The sequence below is a fragment of the Cnephaeus nilssonii genome (genome assembly GCF_951640355.1).
Source record: "Cnephaeus nilssonii genome assembly, chromosome: 5".
NCBI lineage: Eukaryota > Metazoa > Chordata > Mammalia > Chiroptera > Vespertilionidae > Cnephaeus > Cnephaeus nilssonii.
The window spans coordinates 43,986,032-44,008,685 of NC_137076.1; the positions used below are offsets into that span (position 1 = coordinate 43,986,032).

The 22,654-nt window shown below is 36.9% G+C and overlaps 1 protein-coding gene across 1 annotated transcript in view; it reads left to right on the forward strand.

The window, feature by feature from the left end:
- Window positions 1-4,821: 4,821 nt before the first annotated feature.
- The window catches only part of GLRB (glycine receptor beta), a 57,776-nt gene continuing 39,943 nt past the window's right edge, over window positions 4,822-22,654 (forward strand). The window contains exons 1-3 of the mRNA XM_079770355.1: window positions 4,822-5,048; window positions 6,720-6,870; window positions 21,738-21,844. Coding sequence (XP_079626481.1) covers window positions 6,749-6,870; window positions 21,738-21,844 — 229 coding nt within the window. The 5' untranslated portion in view covers window positions 4,822-5,048; window positions 6,720-6,748. The remainder of the gene's footprint in view (window positions 5,049-6,719; window positions 6,871-21,737; window positions 21,845-22,654) is intronic.

The window sequence follows — 22,654 nt, forward strand, 5'->3', positions numbered from 1 at the left end:
TAAATTATAAATGGAGTTTATTGGTAGGCTAAATATGAAACATTTCCCAAAAAAGGCACAGATTTAGAATCCATAAGCTGCAGGCTTGGAACTTTCAGTTAATATCACCATTAGCATTGTTCACAAGGTTTTAAAAGAAAGAGTTTTGGATTGCTTTCTAAACCACTATCACACATCTGCTTTGAACACCAGAGGAAGAGAACATGTTGTCTTGAACATTTAGCCTAGAAGTCCTGGCTGTTGGAAGGTATGGCCTCTTCCCAGATCTGCAACAAAGCTGATCGGCAGGTTCAAAGCTTATCAAGAATTTTGACTATAACTTTGTTCAGACTCGGTAAAAATTGCAAATACTTTTGGAAGAGATTCTGTTTGACTGGAAGATTCATGGCCCTGAGTTACTAGTCATCTGCTTCTGCCACAATAACTGTTATTATTGCTTTGGAGGAAATGTTTGGCTTTGAGTAGTCATGAATAGCTGACAATCACATGCCAACTATAAAATAAAAGAATAAATAATTCACACAAACAGACCTGTGGATGGCAGTTACTTTGTATTATCTATCTGGATGTGAAGAGTTTTTGGTTAAAAATCAGTGATTTTGATGTAATTGTTATTGGACAATCCTGTGTCATTTACCTAAAGGTGATTCATTTTCTCTCATTTTTTTGCTAAAGACTTGAGACATATGTCTAATTTATCAAAAAGCTGTAGAATATCTTGTAGGTGCTTTTTCAGTGAATACTCTGAATAAAACATTAAAACATTTATATCTATTTTGAGTCCATACACCTCCAATCACAGATAGTTCCTCCCCGTGGGAGTAGGGGCTGAGAGTGGGTTGGCAGATGTTACAGTGTGCCTTTGGTTGTTCTGAACTGTTTCCTACAATGCTCATATGCATAAATAGGAAGATCTCAATTATATTTCTTCTCATAATATTATCACAGTTAATGTGGGATTTTGCTTGTGTATTAATGTATTTCTGGGTATCATGAGATATTATTGAATAAGCAATTTAAAATCGCACAAAGAAATATTTTAAGAGCCCAGCTTCCTGAATCAGAAAAACTTAGGTGCATAGTTATCTCAATCATCTATTAGCAAAGTGACTTTAGAGAAGTTATATGAAGCCTCTGGATCTCTATCTCTAAATTGTAATAAGTATTGAACCCATAAAGTTGTTGATGAGATAATAAATTTAATGTACTTTCTGTAGTATCTGGGAAATAGTATATACTTAATCAATAATGATTATAATAATTATTATTGCTATTATTATTCTGTTGAACAGAAAAAAAATTAAGTTAAACATAATTCACATATTAGTTCATCTTTGGACCAACTTGGAGTTGGAAGTAAGGGCCTGGATCTAGTACTAGAACAGCTTCTTTGATTTCAATTTCCTAATCTGCAGCCAGATTCTGTACAAGCCATGTCTATGTCTAAAATATAATCTGTTTCCACTCACCCATGTGTAACTAGAACCAGAGTCTTCACGTTGTGATAGGACATTAAAGATGAAACAATCTCTTCCTCTTCCAACTTTATTATCTTGGATAAGTTAATTTCTCTTAACTTCTGGTTTCTCATTTAAAATGTGGGTATAAAATAACTTGCAAAGATATATTGAAGGTTTTAAAATATAATATAATGACATTTATTTCAACGAACAAATAATCAATAAAATGTGGCTAGTATTGTTTAAAATTTTGGTTTTAAATAATTAGGATATTGGAGAATATTTTAAGGATAATATGCTGTGTCTGAAAACATATGGAAGTGATTTGGGGTTATAAAATATTATTTGCATTATTCTAATACATTAAGACTGTCTACTCATTAACATTTTCCAATATAATGTCTGTTGTCTTTTAAAATGTATGGATAGTACTTAACAGATGCCAAATAACTGACCCATTACTCTAATCATCCTTGGTTGTAATCTTCTCTTTATTTATAATTACTTTCCAATTATTTATTTTTGAGACATTTTTAAAGAAGATGATTTGGGTAAAAACACATCTAAAACAGGTAATCATGATTTAAAAAAATTTGATGGTTATAATAGCATATGGACTGAAGTTTCAGTGAAAAATCTCATGAATGACTATTATAATTCAGTCTATCATTATAGAATAAATATGGTTTATATAGAGAGAAAATAGAAAAGAAGTAAACTTATATAGTTAGAACTAATGTTTTATAACAATATAAACAGTAAGCAGCAAGAGTGGTAAGTACTTATATCATATGAATAAATGATTTGGTGAGACTAACCTCTCTTTTTATGTTTGATTTCTTAATCTAGCAGAGGATATTTAGGATAGTATTTAAGTTTCATGAACAAGTAAAATAAAATTAATATATTATAGACCATGTGAAGCTGAAGTATATAGAAAATAGGGTTCCAATTGAATGTCTTGAGATAGGCCTACAAAATGTTTCCAGTTGCATATGTAAATAAAGGAACAAAAAACCAGACATGTGTAAATAAATATATGTAAATAAATGAACAAAAAAGCAGAAAGAAATGTACATCAGGATCCTATTAATTAAAAATCTACAATTTCATTAAGCAATTAGGAAATAATAAAAAGGTAATTATTTATGGTCCCTATTCTATATAACAGGTATTTAACATAAATTAACTTGTTTAGTTCTTAGAACAAACCTGTAAATTATGTATTGTCATTTTCATTTTACTAATACATAAACATGAAATATAGAGAAATTAAGTAACGAGGACAAACTTTAATCCTTTATTCAACACTATTCCAGGTGTGTGAACAACATCAATGGATAAAAACATCTTTTTAATTCAGCTTACATTTTAGCCAGGAAAAAGAGAAAACAAGTACATGAATAAATTGTATAATATTTTAGAACATAATAAGTACTATGAAAAAGAAAGAAAATGCACGTAAGAGGGGATCAGAAATCCTTAGATGGTGGGAGTTTGCACTTTTAAACAATATTTGCTAAATCTCCTTAAGAGGGTGACATCTGAGAAAAAAACGAAGTTAGGGAGTTAGACATGTGGCTCTCTGGGAAAGGGCATGTTAGGCAGAGGAAACAGCTGGAATGAATAAGGTGGGATCCTGCCAACCTGGGCATGTTAGAGAACCAGCAATTTGGCTGGAGCAGAGGGAGCAAGAGGCAGAGTGAAGGGGGAAACAAGGCAGAGTTATTGGGAGGGGAGCATAACACCTGGGACCATGTAGATCACTGTGAGCACTGAGTTACTAATATTAGGGAGCAGAGTATCTTGTAAAGCTTGTAGAACGTGATTATACAGACAGTCTCCCAATAATGATGGTTTGACTTATGATTTTTTGTCTTTACAATGATATAAAAGCAATATGCATTCAGCTGCAACTGTACTTAGAATGTTGAGCTTTGAGCTTTTCTGGACTAGCGATATGCCTTATGATATTATTTATGATGCTGGGCAGTGGTAATGAGCCCCAGTTCTCAGCCAGCCACAAAAATCATGAGGATAAACAACCAATGCTCAACGGTGTACTGTGTTCCCAGTGTTTTTTACATGTTTTGTTTTGTGTGGGGTTTTTTTTTTTTGTTTGAGTTTTCCTATCCCGTCATGTCTACTAAACATTCATCTATGTCTCCCACTTCTGATGAGAAGAGGCAGGTAATTACTGTGTACAAGCAGTGCTCCCTTCTCCCCATATGATATAGTTTGAAAATGTATTAGTGCCGTGGTCGGCAAACTGTGGCTCGCGAGCCACATGCGGCTCTTTGGCCCCTTGAGTGTGGCTCTTCCACAAAATACCATGGCCTGGGCGAGTCTATTTTGAAGAAGTGGCATTAGAAGAAGTTTAAGTTTAAAAAATTGGGCTCTCAAAAGAAATTTCAATTGTTGTACTGTTGCTATTTGGCTCTGTTGACTAATGAGTTTGCCGACCACTGTCTTAGTGGATACATCTGTAGGTCCAGAACACAGTGCTAAGTGATGCTCACCTGAGCCCATGCTTTCTTAATGAAAAACAAAACAAAAAACAACCATTGGGCATACAGTCAAGAGCTAATAGGAAAGCTGTTTGCTATCTAAGAGCTGCACAGCCAAATGAAGGACCACTTTGTACACAATAAGGACAAGGAACACTTTGCTAGAGAAAGCCAAAATCAGATCTGGCTCAGAAGTGTAAAATCAGACTCGGAGTCTCTGGTACATTCCATTCAAGTATATCCCTTAAGACAGCTGAGCTTCATTTTCTTCATCTGCAGAATGGGAACGAAGACATAAAACTCGCCCAAGAATGGATGCTGTGAGGGCCGAATGAGATAACGCAGTGGACGGTTTTTGAACCCATAAAGTTCTGTGCACATGTTAATTAGTTAACAAATGTTGAAACAGAACCTGCAAGATTATATGGCTTTAGTCATTTTGATCAATTTAAGGTTGCTTAGAAAGATCAGGCTTTTAGAGATTAGAAATAAAACTCGGAGATTAGGTTAGATACCAGGAGAATGGGCAAGTGATGAAATCACAGAAACTGTAGGTTATCCGATTCGGTCCAAGAAGGTCATTTGCTGTTCTATTGCTTCTTGTTACTGGTAGTCAAATGGGGCCTCTCAGTGATTCCAGCTCCTGGAGAGGTTGTTGTCCTTACCCGACCCCCGCCCTCATCATCTTGAGTCCCTAAAAGGGGGTGGGGGTGGGGGTGGGGGGCTGTATTTCTGCTCCCAAACCCTTTCGATGCCCGGGGGAGAGGGTGTGGTGACGCGCCCCCCACGCTGGGTCGGGATACCTCTTCCCGCCCCCGCCCCGCCCCCTTCCGTCGTCCCGCCGCCCCCGGCTCCCCGGCCCGCGGTCCCTGCGGCGGCCCGAAGGCGGCTGCGGTCACCGGCCGCGCGCGCCACGGCGCAGGCTCCGCACCGGAGCAGGCGCGTCAGCTGAGCTCGGCGGTGGCGCGGGCGGCGGGACGCAGCTGCCCCGCTCTGCGCCCGCGGCACCCCAGCAGCCAGCGCCGTCTGGGCCCCGTGCCGCCGGGTCCTGGCCTGGCGGCTGGAGGCGGGGGCGCCTAGGGTACGTGCCCGCGGGTTCCCCTGCGGAAGGAAGGGCTTGGGAGGACAGGGGTGGGAGGCGGCGGGGGCCGGGGGCCGAGGACACCCGCCTCTGCGGAAAGCCAGGGTCAGGGCTGGGGTGGCGGGGGCAGCGGAGCACTGCGGCGTGCAGGGGAGGAGGCGAGCGCTGCCCTGCGGGGGGCCGGGGGCGCGGGTAGCGGCCGCGGGCCACCGATGCGGCGGCGTCCGCGGACACGCTGGGGATGGAGGGATGCAGCGGGCCGGGGTCCCTAGGGAACGCACTTTTGCGGGGCGGGCTCCTGGCGTGGTGTTGCCGAAGATCCTTCAGTCACTGCAGCTGTCCCCTTTGCACGGTTGGAGGGGCAGGTAGAGAACAGAGAGTTGAATTCCTCTCTGCCCACGGAAACCGTTAGGACGGCTCTTGGTTTTTCCTGGGGAAGGACGTGGAGGTGGTGGGCGAAGTACCTGCTGCTGTGGGCGAAGGGGTCTGGAAGTGGATGCCGTGGTAGGTTGGGGGCAGGGAGCGGCCGATGCTGTAAGTTGACAGAGAGCCTTCAGCTCTTGCTGTTGGCCTGACAAGCACCCTCTCCTGTCTTCATTAGAAAGGACCTGGCTTGCTGTAGGGGCTGCAGTGGATAAACGTGGGGAAAGAATTATTGGGGGAAAGAAAGGGAGATGAAAAACATGACCTGGGAGAAGCACATTTGTGAGGGTCAGATGGGAATTAAGTTAAAGCTGAGGCACCTGATAGGTCTCCCACTCTGCAATGAAGGTGAAACAATACATGGTTTGGAAATGAAGAATGTAGAAGAGGTTTAAATATTTTAGAAGCTTAAAGTTTTTTGTTTGTTTGTTTGTTTGTTTTGTTTGTTTGTTTGTTTGCATCAGACACTGGCAAGAATATAATTCTCATTGCAGCACGGAAAATGTTATTAAAATATGGCTAGGGAGATTATTTGGAAGAGTCTAACTATACTTGCTACTTCATTTTATATAATGTTACCTAGAATTTCTGCAGTCAGAAATCATCTTTGGGTAATAAACATTAGTATCAAGCAAGGAGGAAAGCCAAAAAGCTAATTTAAATCCATCTACATCCTTTTAGGGGGTAAAAGCTTGCAAATTAGTGTGTATAAATAACAGTGCATTTAAAGGGTGAAAGTCTTTGATTATAATTTTTTCTTTTATTTCTGTCAAATTTTAATACTTAAAATTATCTTCCCTTTAATTATTCTTATTGTTTATGGAGAATATACATGCATATTTGAAACAATATAAAAATGAAAACAGAAAACAAAAATTAATTTAAATTTAATAGCATCAGATAACCATTTTAACTCTATGTTGAACTTCCTTCCAGATATATCTCTAAGCATAGATTGATGTACTGTGCAAGTCAATATCATTTTATAATTTTATATAATTATAGAATCAGAAATATTGCATGCTTATCTTTTATACCTCAGTAGGATTTTATTTCCTACCATTATTTAAATTAACTTTTACTGCTAAGTCAGCACAAAATATATAGTGAAGTATAACCACCTAGGAATGGGCAATGAGGATTTGATGTACAAATGTCTATTGGTTAGTAATGACTTTACTCCTTAAATAGTCATGTAGTTAATGATTTGCTTCATACATGTAAATGTTTCTTGTTTTTTTCTTTTAGATCCACCTCCTGAAATTTAACTTTTCACGATGAAGTTTTTACCGGCGATTGCCTTTTTTATTTTAATTTCCTTGTGGGTTGAAGAAGCCTATTCTAAAGAGAAGTCTTCAAAGAAGGGGAAGGGGAAAAAGAAGCAGTATCTATGCCCATCGTACGTTCTTCATGCCTTATATTCTCATATAGAGAGATGATATTGCATTTTTTTTTATCCAAGTAAGGTTGCTTATTGAAACACACATCAGCAGAACCTTTCATATCAGAACATGCACTAATTTGCCAATGTTCCCCTGTCTTTAGTTAACTCCCACCTTAGTGGTCTTGTCCAAATCTATGACTGTAAATATCATTTATTTACTGTTGACTCCTAAACCTATGTCTGGCCCAGACTTTTCTGAAGAACATCACACCCATACATTTAACATTTGAATCTGACTGTCCCTTAATGACCTCAAACGCAACTCAAACCCTGATATCTCCTTTGGGAAGCTTTTCCTAATTCTGATAGTCTGATTTAGATAAACACACGCTGTGCCTCTATAGTACCCTAATCGCCTGTCATATTTATAATACTGTATTACAAATACAGTTTCCCCTCTGGATCGAAAGCTCTTTGAGAGCAGGGTCTTATTGACTCAATCACTAAAGAGCAGCATAACACACATACACACAAAAAATAAAAATTTGTTTAAAGAGTGAATAACAACCTAAAGATCAAGTCATTACATCTGGATTGGTGAAGGCGCTTGAAAATAATTTATATGACCCTTATGGACAGTATTTAGAAATATGGTCCCAATGGTAAAACTAGATGAGTTAACAACTGGGTAATTAGTAGAACATCTTCAACCTTGCTGATGGTGACATTTTGGCCTTATTGTGTTCAACATTTTATCAATGACTAAAATAAGACCATACCTAGGAAACACTCATCCAGACTGAAGATAGTATATATTTGAATTTTCAGTAAATGAATTTTCTGAATCATAGGGTACAAGTATATTAAACTCTAGGAGATATGGGTAGTTTTCCAGCTCTACTCCCATCATTCACGTGTGAGAGTTCCAGTTGCTCCACATCCTTGTCAAAACTTGATATTATCAGCAATCATTTGAATTTTAGCTATTTGATATAGGTATAAGATATCACATTGTGATTTTAATTTGCATTTGCCTGATGATTAAGGTTTCTGAGCACCTTTTCATAAGTATATTGGAGTTTTAGCTATAAGTCTTTTGCAAAGTGCTCACTTTTTAAAATTGTTTTCCCACCTTTAAAAAAAATCTGTCCATTTTTTAAATATGTAGAAGTTCTTTATACATTCCTGAGAGAATTCTTTGTCAGATATCTATATTACAGCTCTCTTTCCAATTTTTTTGGTATGCATTTTAACTTAACAGTGTCTTTTGATGAACTAAAGTACTTATTTTTAATGAAGTCTGAGTCTGATTTGATTTATTAATCTTCTTTAATGCTTTTGTGTTTTATTTAAGAAATAGCTCTGTACTCCAGGGTCATGAAGATAATCTGCTTTTTCCACCTTAGATGCTTTATTGTCTTTTGTTTCATATTTAGTTCTGTAATCCATTTCAATTTATTTTTTGGTTTATGATGTGGAATAGGGTCAAGACTCATTTTTAAAAGCAGCACATTGATTAAAAGCAGCACACTGTGTCTTTCAATGCAGTTGTGAATTTGTTGTAAACCAGTTGCTTGTCTCTCCATTCTGTCCCACGGGTTTATTGCTACGCACCTTGTGTCAGTAACACACTTTCTAATTACTATAGCAGAATGCCTGCATGTCCTCTAGCTTTGTTCTATAGAAGTACCGTGGCCATTTTAGGTCCTTTGTGTTTCCTTATGAATTTTAGAGTCAGCTATTCTACTTGCATATGTATAGACACAAAATGCTGGGATTTTTATTGACATTGTTTTGTTAACCTAAAATAAGAAGCCAAAGTGAGAGGCACCATTGTTTATTTGAGGTCACAAAAGTGCAACTCGGGGGGTACAGATTTAGGCAGAAACCAAAATTGTGTTCTGATTACAGAGGAAAGAACTTTTTGTGAGAAAATGAAAAGAAACAACTGCATGCATAGAGGAAAGGAATTTCCATCAGTGTTCACACACTGAGTTACTTTTTAGCTCTACGTGACTGGTTACTGATTCTATCTTCAGGGGGAATGTCCATTATCCACAGTTCTTGTGGTTGGGATGCCTGCTTTCCTGCTATTTTACAAATAATTCTTTATAAGACAATGTTGCCTTGGCCCAGTGCAAAGGTTGCTTCACCTAGTTCAACCATTCCAAAGGTTCAAGGAGCAAGACTTGTAAGGAATGGCTAGTCTAGGTCTATTTTAAAATGGCTCCACTTATGCCAACTTTTCATAAAATAGACTCAATTTTGTTTCTAATTTGTATTCAAACATATTATAGATCCTTCTCATTAATCGGCCTCCTGGTGTTTATTAGAGTTCAAACTGTAAAACACTGTTCAAAACTATAGAATATTGGGTGTCAGTGTCTTTATTCTGCTCACTGATACTGCAGAGAAATTATTCTTCATCACTGCTCAGCAAAATCATATATGCTTAATGCTTAATCATCACTTGTACTTTTTCATTTTATTTTTTTCCAGTTTCTTGGCATTACTATAGTGTCTCTGATACTGGTTTTTAAGAGCTTGTTTGTGACTAAAGATGTTAACCATTTCTCATGCATTACAAAAGAAATACCATGTTTTTTGTTATTATTTTACTCTGGTGTTTTACCTTTTGGTTGTATCAAACTTGTGTCTTAAATATAATCATGTTCTGTTTTTTTTTTTTTTAAAAATCAAACAGTAAACAAGAAAAACAACCACACATGGGGAAAAAAGGCAAAGCAAACAAACTAATTAGGAATGAAGATATTTACCATGACATTGGAATAACCACCTTTTCATAAATGTGGCTATATCCCTGGATAATGTTAAAAAACAAAACAAAAACAAAAAAACATATCAAATACAAACCATTGCACTGAGTAGAATTCTTTAAGGAATTGGAACTAGGGATTTTTTTTTTTTAATTCTTATCCTGTGGCCAATTACTCCATAAATCAGAGGTTGAGCTCCATCAGATGCAAGTGTTTTTGTGTGTTTTATTTGCTGGTATTTTCCCAGGACCTTAAAAAAAAAAATGCCTGGCGGTGGCAGGCACTTGTTAAATATTTGTTGAGTGAGTCATTGAATATTTATGGAATACTACATGTGTAGTATATTCAGAATTTGTAGTTCTAGTTAAGTATGAATTTTGTGAGGGGGAAATAGTTTCAACTCTTGAAAATTTACATTCAAGGAACCTCTTTTTCCCCCTGAAAAAAAAAAGCTAACAAAATACAGGTGATAGATGTTATTAGTCATGTCAATCATTTGGTAAGTACTAGATATGATATCATCATACCTTTACAAATAGATTTTAAAATTAGTCACATTTGTTTCTGGTTGCCTTTAAGGTTCTGAATTGTTTTAAAATATGGTACAGTGCATTTTGTCTTTTATTTTCTAGGTGTTCATGTAAGAACTATTACATTTTGGCAGCTATACACGAAACTTGTTCTGGATTGTTAGCTTGACACTTTTAAGGACAGGGAAACTGTCTGACTCTATTTTCCATGAGGGCATATGATCCTGCCTCTATTACCATCTCCCTCTATTCCTTTTCCTCCCTAGAGTGAATGAGCAAGCTCTCCCTCATCTAAGGCTGATTTTTTTCACCCATCATTTAGATCTCATTGACTCCTATTTTGGGGGAGGGGAGATCTGAAATTGGGATTCACTTTTTCTCACTCAACTGCATCTTTTGTAAGCCACTCAAGTTTTCCATTATGGACTAAGTATAGAAAAATGCAGTATGTCTCTGAAACCCACCTGTCTGTAGCCATTCTTTTTCCTTGCTAGAGTTTTCATGTTAAGGGGGTAAAAATAGATTTATTTTATTAATTTGCAAAGTTGAAGTATTTAGGCGCTATATCCAATGGCAATTTGTCCTGCCGGTGTTTACTTATCTCTTCATGTGCCAGATTCTCCTTAGAAGAAAGCCAAGAAATTAAATTTTGTTTCTAAACAATAGCTATGTAAATAGTTCAAGGAAACAGCCATTGTTTCAGCCAAAAAAAAAAGCAAACTAATTTAACTGTTTGGTTTTTTAAAAATGAAATTGAGCTACAACTTCACTTAAAACTCATATATACATACATACGGTTTTTCTTTTTTGAGTATTGTCACTGCATGTTGTTTTTAAATTTAAAAATTTTATTGTGGTATGAATACTTAACATGAGATCTGCCCTCTTAACAGATTTTTTTAATTAGATGTTACAGTGTTGTTTTCTGTAGGTTCATTATTGTACAGAAAATCTCTAGCACTTATTCATCTTTGCATCAGTGAAATTTCTCTGTTAATTAGCAATTCCCCATAGCCTCCTCACTCCATCAACCACCATTGTATTCTCTGCTTCTATGAGTTTGACTATTTTAGACTCTTTATAGAAGTAGGATCATGCAATATTTGTACTTCTGTGACTGATTTATTTTACTTGGCATAAGGCCCTCAGGGTTTATCCATTTTGTTGCATATGGCAGGATTTCCTTTTTAAAGGGTAAATAAGATTCCATTGTATGCATATACCACGTTTTTAAAAAAGCCAGTTATCTGTCAATGGACTTTTAGGTTGTTTCCACATGTGAGTGGCTATTATGAATCTTATGACCATGGCCGGTGCAGACACAGGGAGGAGCTGGGTTTTACAGCCCAATTATTATGCACTGAGGGGGTGGGGTGGAGGTATGGTGAACTCTGCTTATTCCAACAACTTGGTTCTCTGTAGTCCCTAGGGGAATGGCATATAGTGGGCCCCATTGTTGCTTTGGAACAGGGGAAATAGAACCCAGTATCTAGGGTAGCATCTAGAAAAGCTGGGATGTTACTTGTGGGGTAAGACCCTTTTCCTGCTCAGGGAGAAGCTGGGAGCTCTGGATGGTATTGGGCTATGCTGCTCTGAGGGTGGGGTTTATGGTAAGAGTGTGTCCCCACTTTCCCTCCTAGTTTCATTGCAGCTGGTTGGGTGTAGAAGCCTCTCAATTAGTTTCTGGATTTCTGAAAAAGGGAATGGCGTGTCCATGGGGAGAAGGAGGGTCCAGGCTTCTTATTCCATCTTGTTAAAGTCGCTCCCAGTCAAACTTTTCAATAGGTGTCCTCCCTCATCCAATTTCCTTTCCTACTGCTCTCTGTTCTATCCACTCCCATCTATCTGGCTTCAATCTCTTTCCCAGCTGAAAACAGCTCTCCTTTTTTCTAGACCCCACACAGAGAGTTTTCAGTCCTCATCTCCACCTCACCATGACATTTGGTCCTGTTAACCAACCCTTCCATAGAATATCCTTTTTCCTGGAGTTCTGTTGATACTCACTTATGGATTTCCTCCTTCCTCTTAGGTAGTTTATTCTTTGTCATAATTGTTGGATTATTTTTTCCTCCCTCTGCTCATGTTTTAATTCCATGTATTTTCTCACTCTAAATTATCTTTTCTACAAGTGACTATCTGATCACTGGAATAATCTGAGGGGCTTTTAATATTCTGATGCCTGAGCTAAACAACTTAAACTAATTCGGGCTTGGCATCAGAAGTTTGCAGAGCTTCTTAGGTGAATTCAAGGCCAGCCAAAGCCAAGAATCACTAGACAGATTCATCTGAACCCACAGTTTTGAAGACCACTTTTATATCAGAATAATCAACATTTGTGTTGGATTCTTAAATGCATAACAAGCATCTGGTACCTTGATTGGCATATATAAAAGCTCAAGAGCTTTGTTCAGTGAATTCAGGAATGACTAAAGTAAAAGAGAAATGCTGCATATTGATAGTTGTATAAGATGTTGTTCTTTAAGGAATCTTATTATTTAGCTGATGTTGTAGATTGAGTTCTCTCAAAGACAGATTCTGAGATGAAGATTTACAGGCAGAGAGCTATTGCTTTTAGAACAACACCTATGTGGGTGAAGAAAGGGGATTCAAACCCAAGAACAATACAGCTGCATCTAAGCATCAGTTAATGCCCTAGGGTGCTCTGCAGCTGGGGCACCCTCTCAAGTTGTCTCTATTAGTAGAAAGGGTTCCCTTGCATCCCCATGACAAAGTTTTTGGATATGGGTAAGACACCTCTCTTCAGCTGAAGGTTACTCCAGAAGAGACACAGCTCAGACTCCTAAGCAGCCAGCATTCCTGGCAACAGTCTCAGTTTTGAAGGGACTATCGGGGATACAGTAACACAGCATCCACAACAGGTAGATCCAGATTATTGAACGGGACGGGACCTTAGAGATCCCCTCATTTAAACCCTTGATTTAAAGGTGAGGATACTGAGGCTCAGAGAGGGCAAGTGAATTGCCCAGTATCATGTGGGAATCTTACAGTCTGTCTGGGCTAGAACACCAACCAGTCTGTAGGCTGTTAGACAAGTGTTTCTTCAATTATTTCCACACTTAACTTTATTATGTGCATTAGGGTGGGTTTATCTTATTACCAGTTCTATTAGGCCAGAAGAGAAACATTTTATATCTGTGCTACGCATGGAAAATTGAGAAAAAATAAGTACTTTTCCAGCTACAGTTAGAGCAGAGTTAGAGGTGTTACTGTGGATTTTTATTTGCTGGGTCAGGATATAATACTGTTTCTGCAAAGCAAAGAAAGCAATTGCACAGTAAACATTTGGTTTGGATTGAGGTTTACATTTAATTATTTATGACACAAGTTTTGTATCAAATTAACAAACCAATGAGAAGTAGTGAGAATGTATAGTGTTTTACACTGTTTGAGAATCATACCATATAAATAGAAAATACTTATAGTATTCATAGGACAAGTAATCTCACATGTTATATGAAGTTAAAAAGACCATAGCCTCTGATGGGATTTGGAAATTGCTAGTATCTAAAATCCAGCATCTCTCCAAATAGATGTTTCTACTTTGTGAAAAACATTTTTTTTTTTTGAGCCATGGATGATGTAAGTGCATAATTGAAGTTAGACAAAATTTGAAAATGTTTCTACAGGATCCAAAAGTTCCTTAAGCCCAACTGGGGAGATAAATGAAATAAATGTTGTGGAACACTGTTCTTAATTATGATACTTGGCCTATAATAACATGACAGACTTTGCCACACACATCCACATTTACCCCTAAACACATTCTTTTCAAATAAATTATAAGCTAATTAAACTCAACTAATCATGTAAAAGGTATCGCTCGCTATAGTCATAAACCTCGGTTCACAATTTAATGTGTGAAAACAGAATGGAAAAAATACAGAAGCTGTCAAGAGAGAGAGTAATACGCTATAACTCTAGTTAGGAAAATACAAAACAAATAACCCCTTAATTATCTGGATTCAAAAATAACTGTTGACTTAGTTTCTTACCTGAGTATATAAAATCTTTAGCTTTATATGACTGTCTGCCTGATTATCTAGAACAGTGGTCGGCAAACTGCGGCTCGTGAGCCACATGCGGCTCTTTGGCCCCTTGAGTGTGGCTCTTCCACAAAATATCTGTGCGATTGAAACGTACAGTGCGATTGAAACTTCGTGGCCCATGCGCAGAAGTCGGTTTTCGGCTCTCAAAAGAAATTCCAATTGTTGTACTGGTGATATTTGGCTCAGTTGACTAATGAGTTTGCCAACCACTGATCTAGAAGAGTAGTTTCACTGCCCTAAAAACCTCTGCGCTCTGCCTATTCATCTCTCCTCCCCTCCTCCAACCAAGCCCTGGCAACTACTGATCTTTTCACTGCCTGCAGTTTTGCATTTTCCAGAATGTCATATAGTTAGAATCATATAGCATGTAGTCTTTTCAGATTGGCTTCTTTCACTTACTAGTAGTAATATGCATTTCTGTTTCACTACATCTTTTCATGGCTTGATAGTGCATTCCTTTTTTTTTTGCTGAATAATATTCCATTGTCTGGAGGCACCACAGTTTATTTAAGGATTTCTTGGTTTCTTCCAGGTTTTGACAAATACCAATAAATATGTTATAAATATTTGTGTGCAGGGCTTTTGTATGAACATTGTTTTCATCTCCAAGGAGCAAGATTGCTGGATGAGATGCTTAAGAGTGTGTGTGGTTTTGTAAGAAATCACCACATGGTCTTTCAGAGTGGCGGTACCATTTTGCATTCCCCCCAGCAATGAATGAGAGTTCTTATTGCTCCTCATTCTCATTTGTATTTGGTGTTAGTGTTCTGGATGTTGGTCATTCTAACAGGTGTGGGGTAGTATATCACTGTTCTTTAATCTGCTTGCCCTAGTGTGCTATAACCTGGAGCATCTTTCATATGTTTATTTTCCATCTGTGCCTCTTCTTTGCTGAGGGGTCTCTTACGGCCTTGGCTGTTGGCTCTCTCCCCCTCCCTAAATACACTTTTTATTTTAGAACAGCTTTAGATTTATAGAAAAATGGCCCAAAGACTACAGAATTCACAAATAACCCTGCATTTAGTTTTCCCTATTATTAACATCTTATATTAGTGTGGTACATTTTTACAGTTAAAGAACCAATATTGACACATTATTATTAATTAAAATCCATGCCTTGTTGAGATTCCCTTAGTGTTTATCTAATGTCCGTTTTCTGTCCCAGATTCCCATTCAGGATATTACATTCTATTGGTCCTGATGCCTGCTTAGTCTCCTCTCAGCTGTGACGTTTCTCCGACTTCCTTGTTTTTCATGATCATGACAGCTTTGAGGTGTACAAGTCGGGTGTTTTGTAAAATGCCACTCAGTTGGGATTTGCCTGATGTTTTTCTCATAATTAGCTGAGGGGTATGTGTTTTGGGGAGGCATATGTCCATATGGATTCTTGGGTTTTATTTTATAGTTTAGAATATAAGCCAATACTACTTTATTTTATTGCTCAAAGCGTTATAGATGTGGCCATTGGGAGCTCTTTCAGTTGGGTTCTATGTCCCTTTGCCATATTCTCATCTGGTTTTTTTTCCCCCCTGAGCTTACTTCTGTCACTACAAAGACACCTGACTTTATTTTTTAAATCACCTCGTAGATGAGGATACCAGCATCTGTTTCCATGAAGGAGCTGTTTCTTAGCTTATGGCCCACGGGTCCGGGAACCCTCAGCATTGCACACTTTGCCTGTTTTTTTTGTTTGTTTTGTTTTTTTTTTCAGGGAAGGACATAGCTTTTATCAGATTCTTGGCTGTGTCTGTAACCTAAAAAGGAGGTCAAGAACCCTGCCCTGGAGTAAAGAGGAGGAATAATACAACCCACACACTTGACAACCTTGCTCTTCCTTGCTGCTTTATGCTTCTTTTATTTAGTTCACGTACAGCCCAAAGCTTTGCAGGGCCTCAGGACCAGTTTACACATGCTGACATAGGCCATGCTGAATCCAGGCCTGAGAAGGTCTTTGCCCATTGTTGTGGTATTTATAACTCTTGGAAAAACAAAGCAATCCCTTTGGGCTCAGATTCCTGGTTTGAGGGATGAGATCAAGACAATATACTCATACACACCATTTCTGAAATGGCACTGTTTAGCGTGGTCACTAAAGGGTCATGTAAAAATATGAATGTCCTACAGTTAATGGAAAACTGAGCTTTTCCCCTCTGCAAAGAAATTTCTGGATTTTTCCTTTAGTGCTGGAAAACATTACATCATACAGCTATATAGCCTGATACATTCCTTGCATAACTTTGCATATTAGTAACGACATTGGTTCAAGTTTAGGCAAGTGAACAAAAGAAGACTGGTTGTAAAAAAAGCTTTTGATATAAAATATTATTTTTTTCTAGTCATTTGATCACATTGCCTGAATAGAGTAAGTTATTTTCTTAAATTAATATCACATTTTCATGAAATAAATCCTGTTTTGCAATAATATCATAATTGTTGATAGATTTCTTGAAATAAAACAAAGTAGCATAGTCAGATGGATAAAACATTAGATTGAGAATCAGAATATGAAGACTCTAATAGTGAAAGGCATTAAGTGTGTGACCTTGTTAAAATCATTTAACTCTTCTTATTTGTGCTTATTTTGTATAAATAGTACTGGTCCATTTCCAGATTATAAGGTTATATATAGGCAAGTACAGATATAGGAAAATATGCTACATGCAAATTGTTTTAGCTCTTTGGAAGAAAGTGGCATAGGTATCTAGGCACTTAAAATGTGTGTGTGTTTTTTTAATGTTTAGAGATGACTTTAAAGTTATTTTAGTATTGACTAAGCAAAATATATGATTTTTAGGGTATGAAAATCCCTAAATTTATGCATGTGAATATAAACTACATGAAATGTCACTTAAATTTTGAAATGTCTTTGAAATGTTAATATAAAGAAGGATGAACTATTGACTAAATATTTGTATCAGGGCACCTGCATCAGAGACATGAAAATACATAGTGATGAAATAAGAATAAAATGGGCTATAGTATATTTGATGTATTCCCTTTTTTAATTCAAGAGATTGTTTTTGTCAGCCAACATTGAGTTTTTGTTTTTAACACATAAGATTTTTTAAAAATGTATTTTTATTGATTTCAGAGAGGGAGGGAGAGGGAGATAGAAACATCAATGATGAGAGAGAATCATTGACTGGCTGCCTCCTGCACATCCCATACTAGGATTGAGCCCACAATCCAGACATATGCCCTGACCAGGAATCAAACACTGACCTCCTGGTTCATAGGTTGGCACTCAACCACTAAGCCACATTAGTTGTTGTTATTGGCTTTGGAGAAAAATGCAAGCATTTGGAGATAGCTAGATAAAAGTGACACTGATTAATTGGAAAAGGTCAAATTCAAATTTTCCAGGACTAATAATTTTAAAAACTAGTAAGACTAGTAGAACTTAAGGTTTGATATAATAGAGATTATTGTCCTAAATAAAGCAATATAAAACAATATATGGATGGATGATAATAAGAAGATAGATAATATTTCTTTTCCATGATGGCAGGCTTATTGTCAAATAATAACTAGAAATCTGGATTATCAGGTTTCATTTTTGATTCTACCACTTTAGAAAACTGTCTTAATTTTACTGTGTCTTCATTTCCACATACTAGTATACCATATACTCGATTGCTTCATTTACTCACCTACCACTCACTTTCCTACGAATCTGGCTTTTCTCTTTCACTTCACTAAATAAATGGTTCTCTGTGTGGCTAATATCTCTCTTATTTAAGCAAGTATTAGGGATTATCAAATACAAGAGTGTAATGGACAAGATGGTTGATTCTCCAATTATCTATTTCATACCAGACTATAACCCGAGCCAATTATGATTGTTTCTTCCTCCTGGCCAGTGATTGGTTCAGCAATGTCCAATGCTAGAAATCTTCTGAGGAAAAAAAAAGTATTTTCTCCTAAGAGGACACCACAGGAATAAATGCTCTTCCTCATCTGGAAATGATGAGTGTAACTGCTACTGCTACAGCACATGCAGCTATCTTGAGACTAAAGTCTACCTCAAGACCTGGCAGATGAAAAGGGCTTGAACCCAATGTATATTTGATACTATATAAGCTGTACAGGGTTATTACAAAAATGCAGAAGCCATTATTTCCTCACGTATTATACTGTCTGCATCTAGTCTCATTGGTAATATACATGTAGGTAAGAAAAACTACAGCCTGGCTGGTATAGCTCAGTGGTTGAGCACCAACCCATGAACCAAGAGGTTCCTGATTGGATTCCTGGTCGGGGCACATGCCTGGGTTTCGGGCTTGATCCCCAGTAGGGGGTGTAAGGGAGGCAGCTGATGGATGTTTCTTTCTCTCTATCCCTCTCCCTTCCTCTCTCGCTAAAATCAATAACTACAAAATAATTGGCAATGTATATTTATCAGTTTGTCCTCATTAGAGTAAGGTGGGATGATTGATGCAAGATTTTAGAAAGTCAATCTTGAAAGATGGTTTGGGTTTAGATTAATACAGTAAGAAGTAGAAATTACAATATTCCAGGAAGGAGGATTTATTCTGAGCCAGTTAATAAAGGAAGGACAAAATTTGCTAGTGAATTAGAATAGCTAGAAAATGAGTTTGATTGACACAGCTTACAGCTTATAGTTGAGTCTATTAAGTAAACTGGAAATAGGCAGATTAAGAAAAGAAAAGGTATTCAAACTTAATTTTTAATATTACATGCACAAGGACATTACAACAACAACAAAAGTGAATACCCAACAAATAGTGAGATTTGAGAGCTTATATATCACCTTTTTAAAAATATATTTTTATTTTTTAAATATATTTTTATTGATTTCAGAAAAGTAGGAAGAGGGAGAGAGAGATAGAAACATCAATGATGAGAGAGTATCATTGATCAGCTGCCTCCTGCATGCTCCACACTGGGGCTCGAGCCCACAACCTGGACATATGCCCTGACTGGGAATCAAACCATGACCTCCTGGTTCATAGGTCAGTGCTCAACCACTGAGCCAGGCTGACTGGCTTATATATCATCTTAAGCGGGGGGGGGGGGGGGGGGGGGGGGAGGGGGCGGGCGGGCGGGGGGGATATAGGCCACTTAAGGGAGAATAAATGATTTCTAGGAAAGATAAGATAAACTGGCTATTTTTTTAAAAATAGAAAAATATAATACTTTATTACAAAGTTTGTCTGGTGTGCTGTCCACTTCTACTCTCCTCTCCTGTGATAAAAGTCAGTCTTTCCTAGTTGAAATTTCTGGGGAGGGGATCTATGATAATTGAATTTATTTTGGAGGATCTGTTTATTGGCAGATAAGGAGAGTTCAGAGAAGGTCTCTCCCTTCATTTGCTGTTTTCCAAGCATCTTTAGCTCAAAATAGTCCTTATGACAAAGGGGTTTATTGTAGGATGGCATATTCTGCCAGTCTTCACAGCTGGAAGAAAAAAAATCAGGCTGGAAAGTTCTCTACTACAAAAACTAGTGTTAATTGTCTTTATGCTGTCTGGTCATTTCATTGTTTAGAAGGAAGATACTTAAGAAAGATTTTATATCAAGAGGCACAATAATAGCACTCTTTAATTGAGCCAATATGTGCATTTTATAATTGATCCATTATCTTCTCATCTCATGAATGAGAAATCTTGTGAATTTGAACACTAATTTGCATCCTAATATCCCACATGCCTTCATTCTCTTTAGAATTTTCTTTGATAAGGGGTGACAGTTGGCTTTAAAGAGGTTACAATTTCACCTGCAATGAAATGAAATCTTATTACCAGTTCCAACTCTGCAACTTTGATCTAATAAGACCATGAGAAACAATTTTAAAGTACTATATAATCTCCTGCAATTTGGAGAGGTTTAACTAATTTGATTTTCACTTTTTAAAAATGTTTTAGACTCTGATAGCTACTTGGAAAAGGTTTATCAATTCATATTATTGTTAGATTTTTCATAAATTTCTTAATATTGATCACGTCTTACCTCTAGTGGTTGAATCTTAGCAGCAGACTGTATGATAATTAACTCAGAACAGAATTGCCTGATAGATAAGAGCTGGGATTTCAAAACAAAGCCCTGGCCAATACATCCAAGTTTGATTCATATAAATGAATATCATTTATGAAATTGATATTTTACCATATCAATAATGAATGGACAGTGCTAGATGCTCCAAATATAGTTTTAATCTTTCTTGTGATTCTCATGGATTTTTTTTTGTATTGGGAAAATGATTATATGATAAGAGTTCATGGGTGTTAAACCCAAACAAATAATAACCAAACATTTTCCATTGGTTTCCAAGGAAATGTGTGTGTGTGTTTAAAGTATTGTCAAGCAACTACCAATTTAATCAAGATTCATTGTTCAAAGTTAATTGAAATGAAACATATGGCAGTTTTTTCTCTTTTTAATCATTGACAGTAAACACATATAATAGAAAGAGATAGTTGTATCTTATAGCTTTGTATTTTTCCCTGTTTAACTGATCTGATAACAAAGACGCTTCTCTTACCAATTTGAACGTCATCCTCAAAAAAAACAAAAACAAAAAACAGCCAGTTATTTTATTGGCAGTTGAGTTTATTTGGGAATAGCAGAAAGTTGCAATTTGGGACAGGCAAGCTCAGGTGAACCATAGGCAAGTCCAAAGAGACAAAGGGAATGTTAGCTTTTGTTAGGTTTTAGGAGGAAATTGGGGAGTGTTGTTCATTGGAAAACAAGAGTTCAAGGTTGTGGTGGTTTTTCATAGATCTGCAAGGGGTGGTTAATGTGTTGCTGCTGGGGCAAGGAGATCTTCCTTTTTATAAAAGCAGAAGATAGAATCCTAAGTGAAAACGGTCCTCTCTTCTTGCTGGTTTTGTGGGCTGCAAGAAGTGGTATTTGCATGAGAGCTCCCCCTTCAGGGCTTTTAAACTCCATTTTAAATGAGGTTTCCTTTAGCAGTATATTTATTTTCACACCCCCTTCCAACTATTTAACTCGATGAGAACATTCATTGTGTATTTCTTTGACAATATCATTTTATAAATATCAGCATGATTTTTTAAAATTCTTAGATTATCTTTGTGGCCATTTTACGGTATCCAAATACTCCCTTGCTTGTGCAGAATGTTAATATTATACTACATTATTAAAAAACGACATATCTTTTGCTGTTATCTGATTGTCCTCACTCCCTTGGTGCTCATCTAGATTTTGGTTGAAGCTTGCTTCAGGACAAGTAAGATGTCTGCTTAATTTTACTTAAAAGAAAGTTGGAGTATTTAGGACAGTGTTTCATTCATTTGGTAAAAATAAGTACTAAAGTACTTTATTACTGGTTTTATTTCTCATGGCACGTATATTTCAGCCTACTGACAATGTCTACTACTTTTCATTTACTTCTTTTTGGAAACTCTATGCTGTAATTGTAGATTTGTCTCAAGAAGCCAAGTATTTTCTTCATTGAAAATTACCCATTCCTCTTGATTGCCATTTCTAAATACTTATTAGGATTTTGTTTTGTTTTTTCTCTTATAGCCAGCAGTCACCAGAGGACCTAGCCCGAGTCCCCGCCAACTCCACTAGCAATATCTTGAATAGGCTACTGGTCAGTTATGATCCCAGGATAAGACCAAATTTCAAAGGTTTGTTTTTTTCCCCTCAAATATCTCCTTCTTTGTAATTTAAAAATTAATTTTATATGTATGAAATCATTTAGTTATGATGTTAAAAACAAGATTGCAAATTGGTATGTCCAGTAATGAACTTGGATTCAGAGTAATGCCACACATGTTCAAAAATAGGCATAATAATAATTCTAATAGTTTTATATGCTTCCCAGTTTGTATAAAAAGGCATATTGTGAATTAACAGGCTAACCTCTGTAATGGGTTTTCTGAGTACTTGGTATTCTTAACCTTAGTGATTCAACATTTAGGCTCTGGCTAAGGAACTGGCTTTCATTTACAGACATCAAAGTTATAGTTTGTAGGAAAGTGGCCATATTTAGAAATAGTGAAAAGTTCTGATTTCTATTTATATTATCTTTTTACGTTTTCTAGCCTTTCACACTGATAAAATTTTTTTTTCTTCTGCTCTTTTGCTGAAAAAAAAAAAGAGGGCCATATGGGCTTTAAAAAACACAGTGTGAATAATAAAGTTGTGTGAATAATAGTGAAGCATGTACTTAGCCTCTGAAGTATTTAAAAGACTGTTTTCTACAACATAGATTGATTTTATGCCAACAAAATACTACTCTTTATCACACCTTCCAAGAACAAAATTCCTACTTGCTATGAAAGTCATGGGAAGACTATATAGGGGAGCAAACTTTTTTTTCTTTTTCTTGCTTTAATTTTTACTTGTTTGTCCTCTTGATGAGTTAGAAAAAGCAATATGAAAAAAAATCTCTGGAAAACTATAATCCTAAGGACAGGTATTAATATAGATCAGAT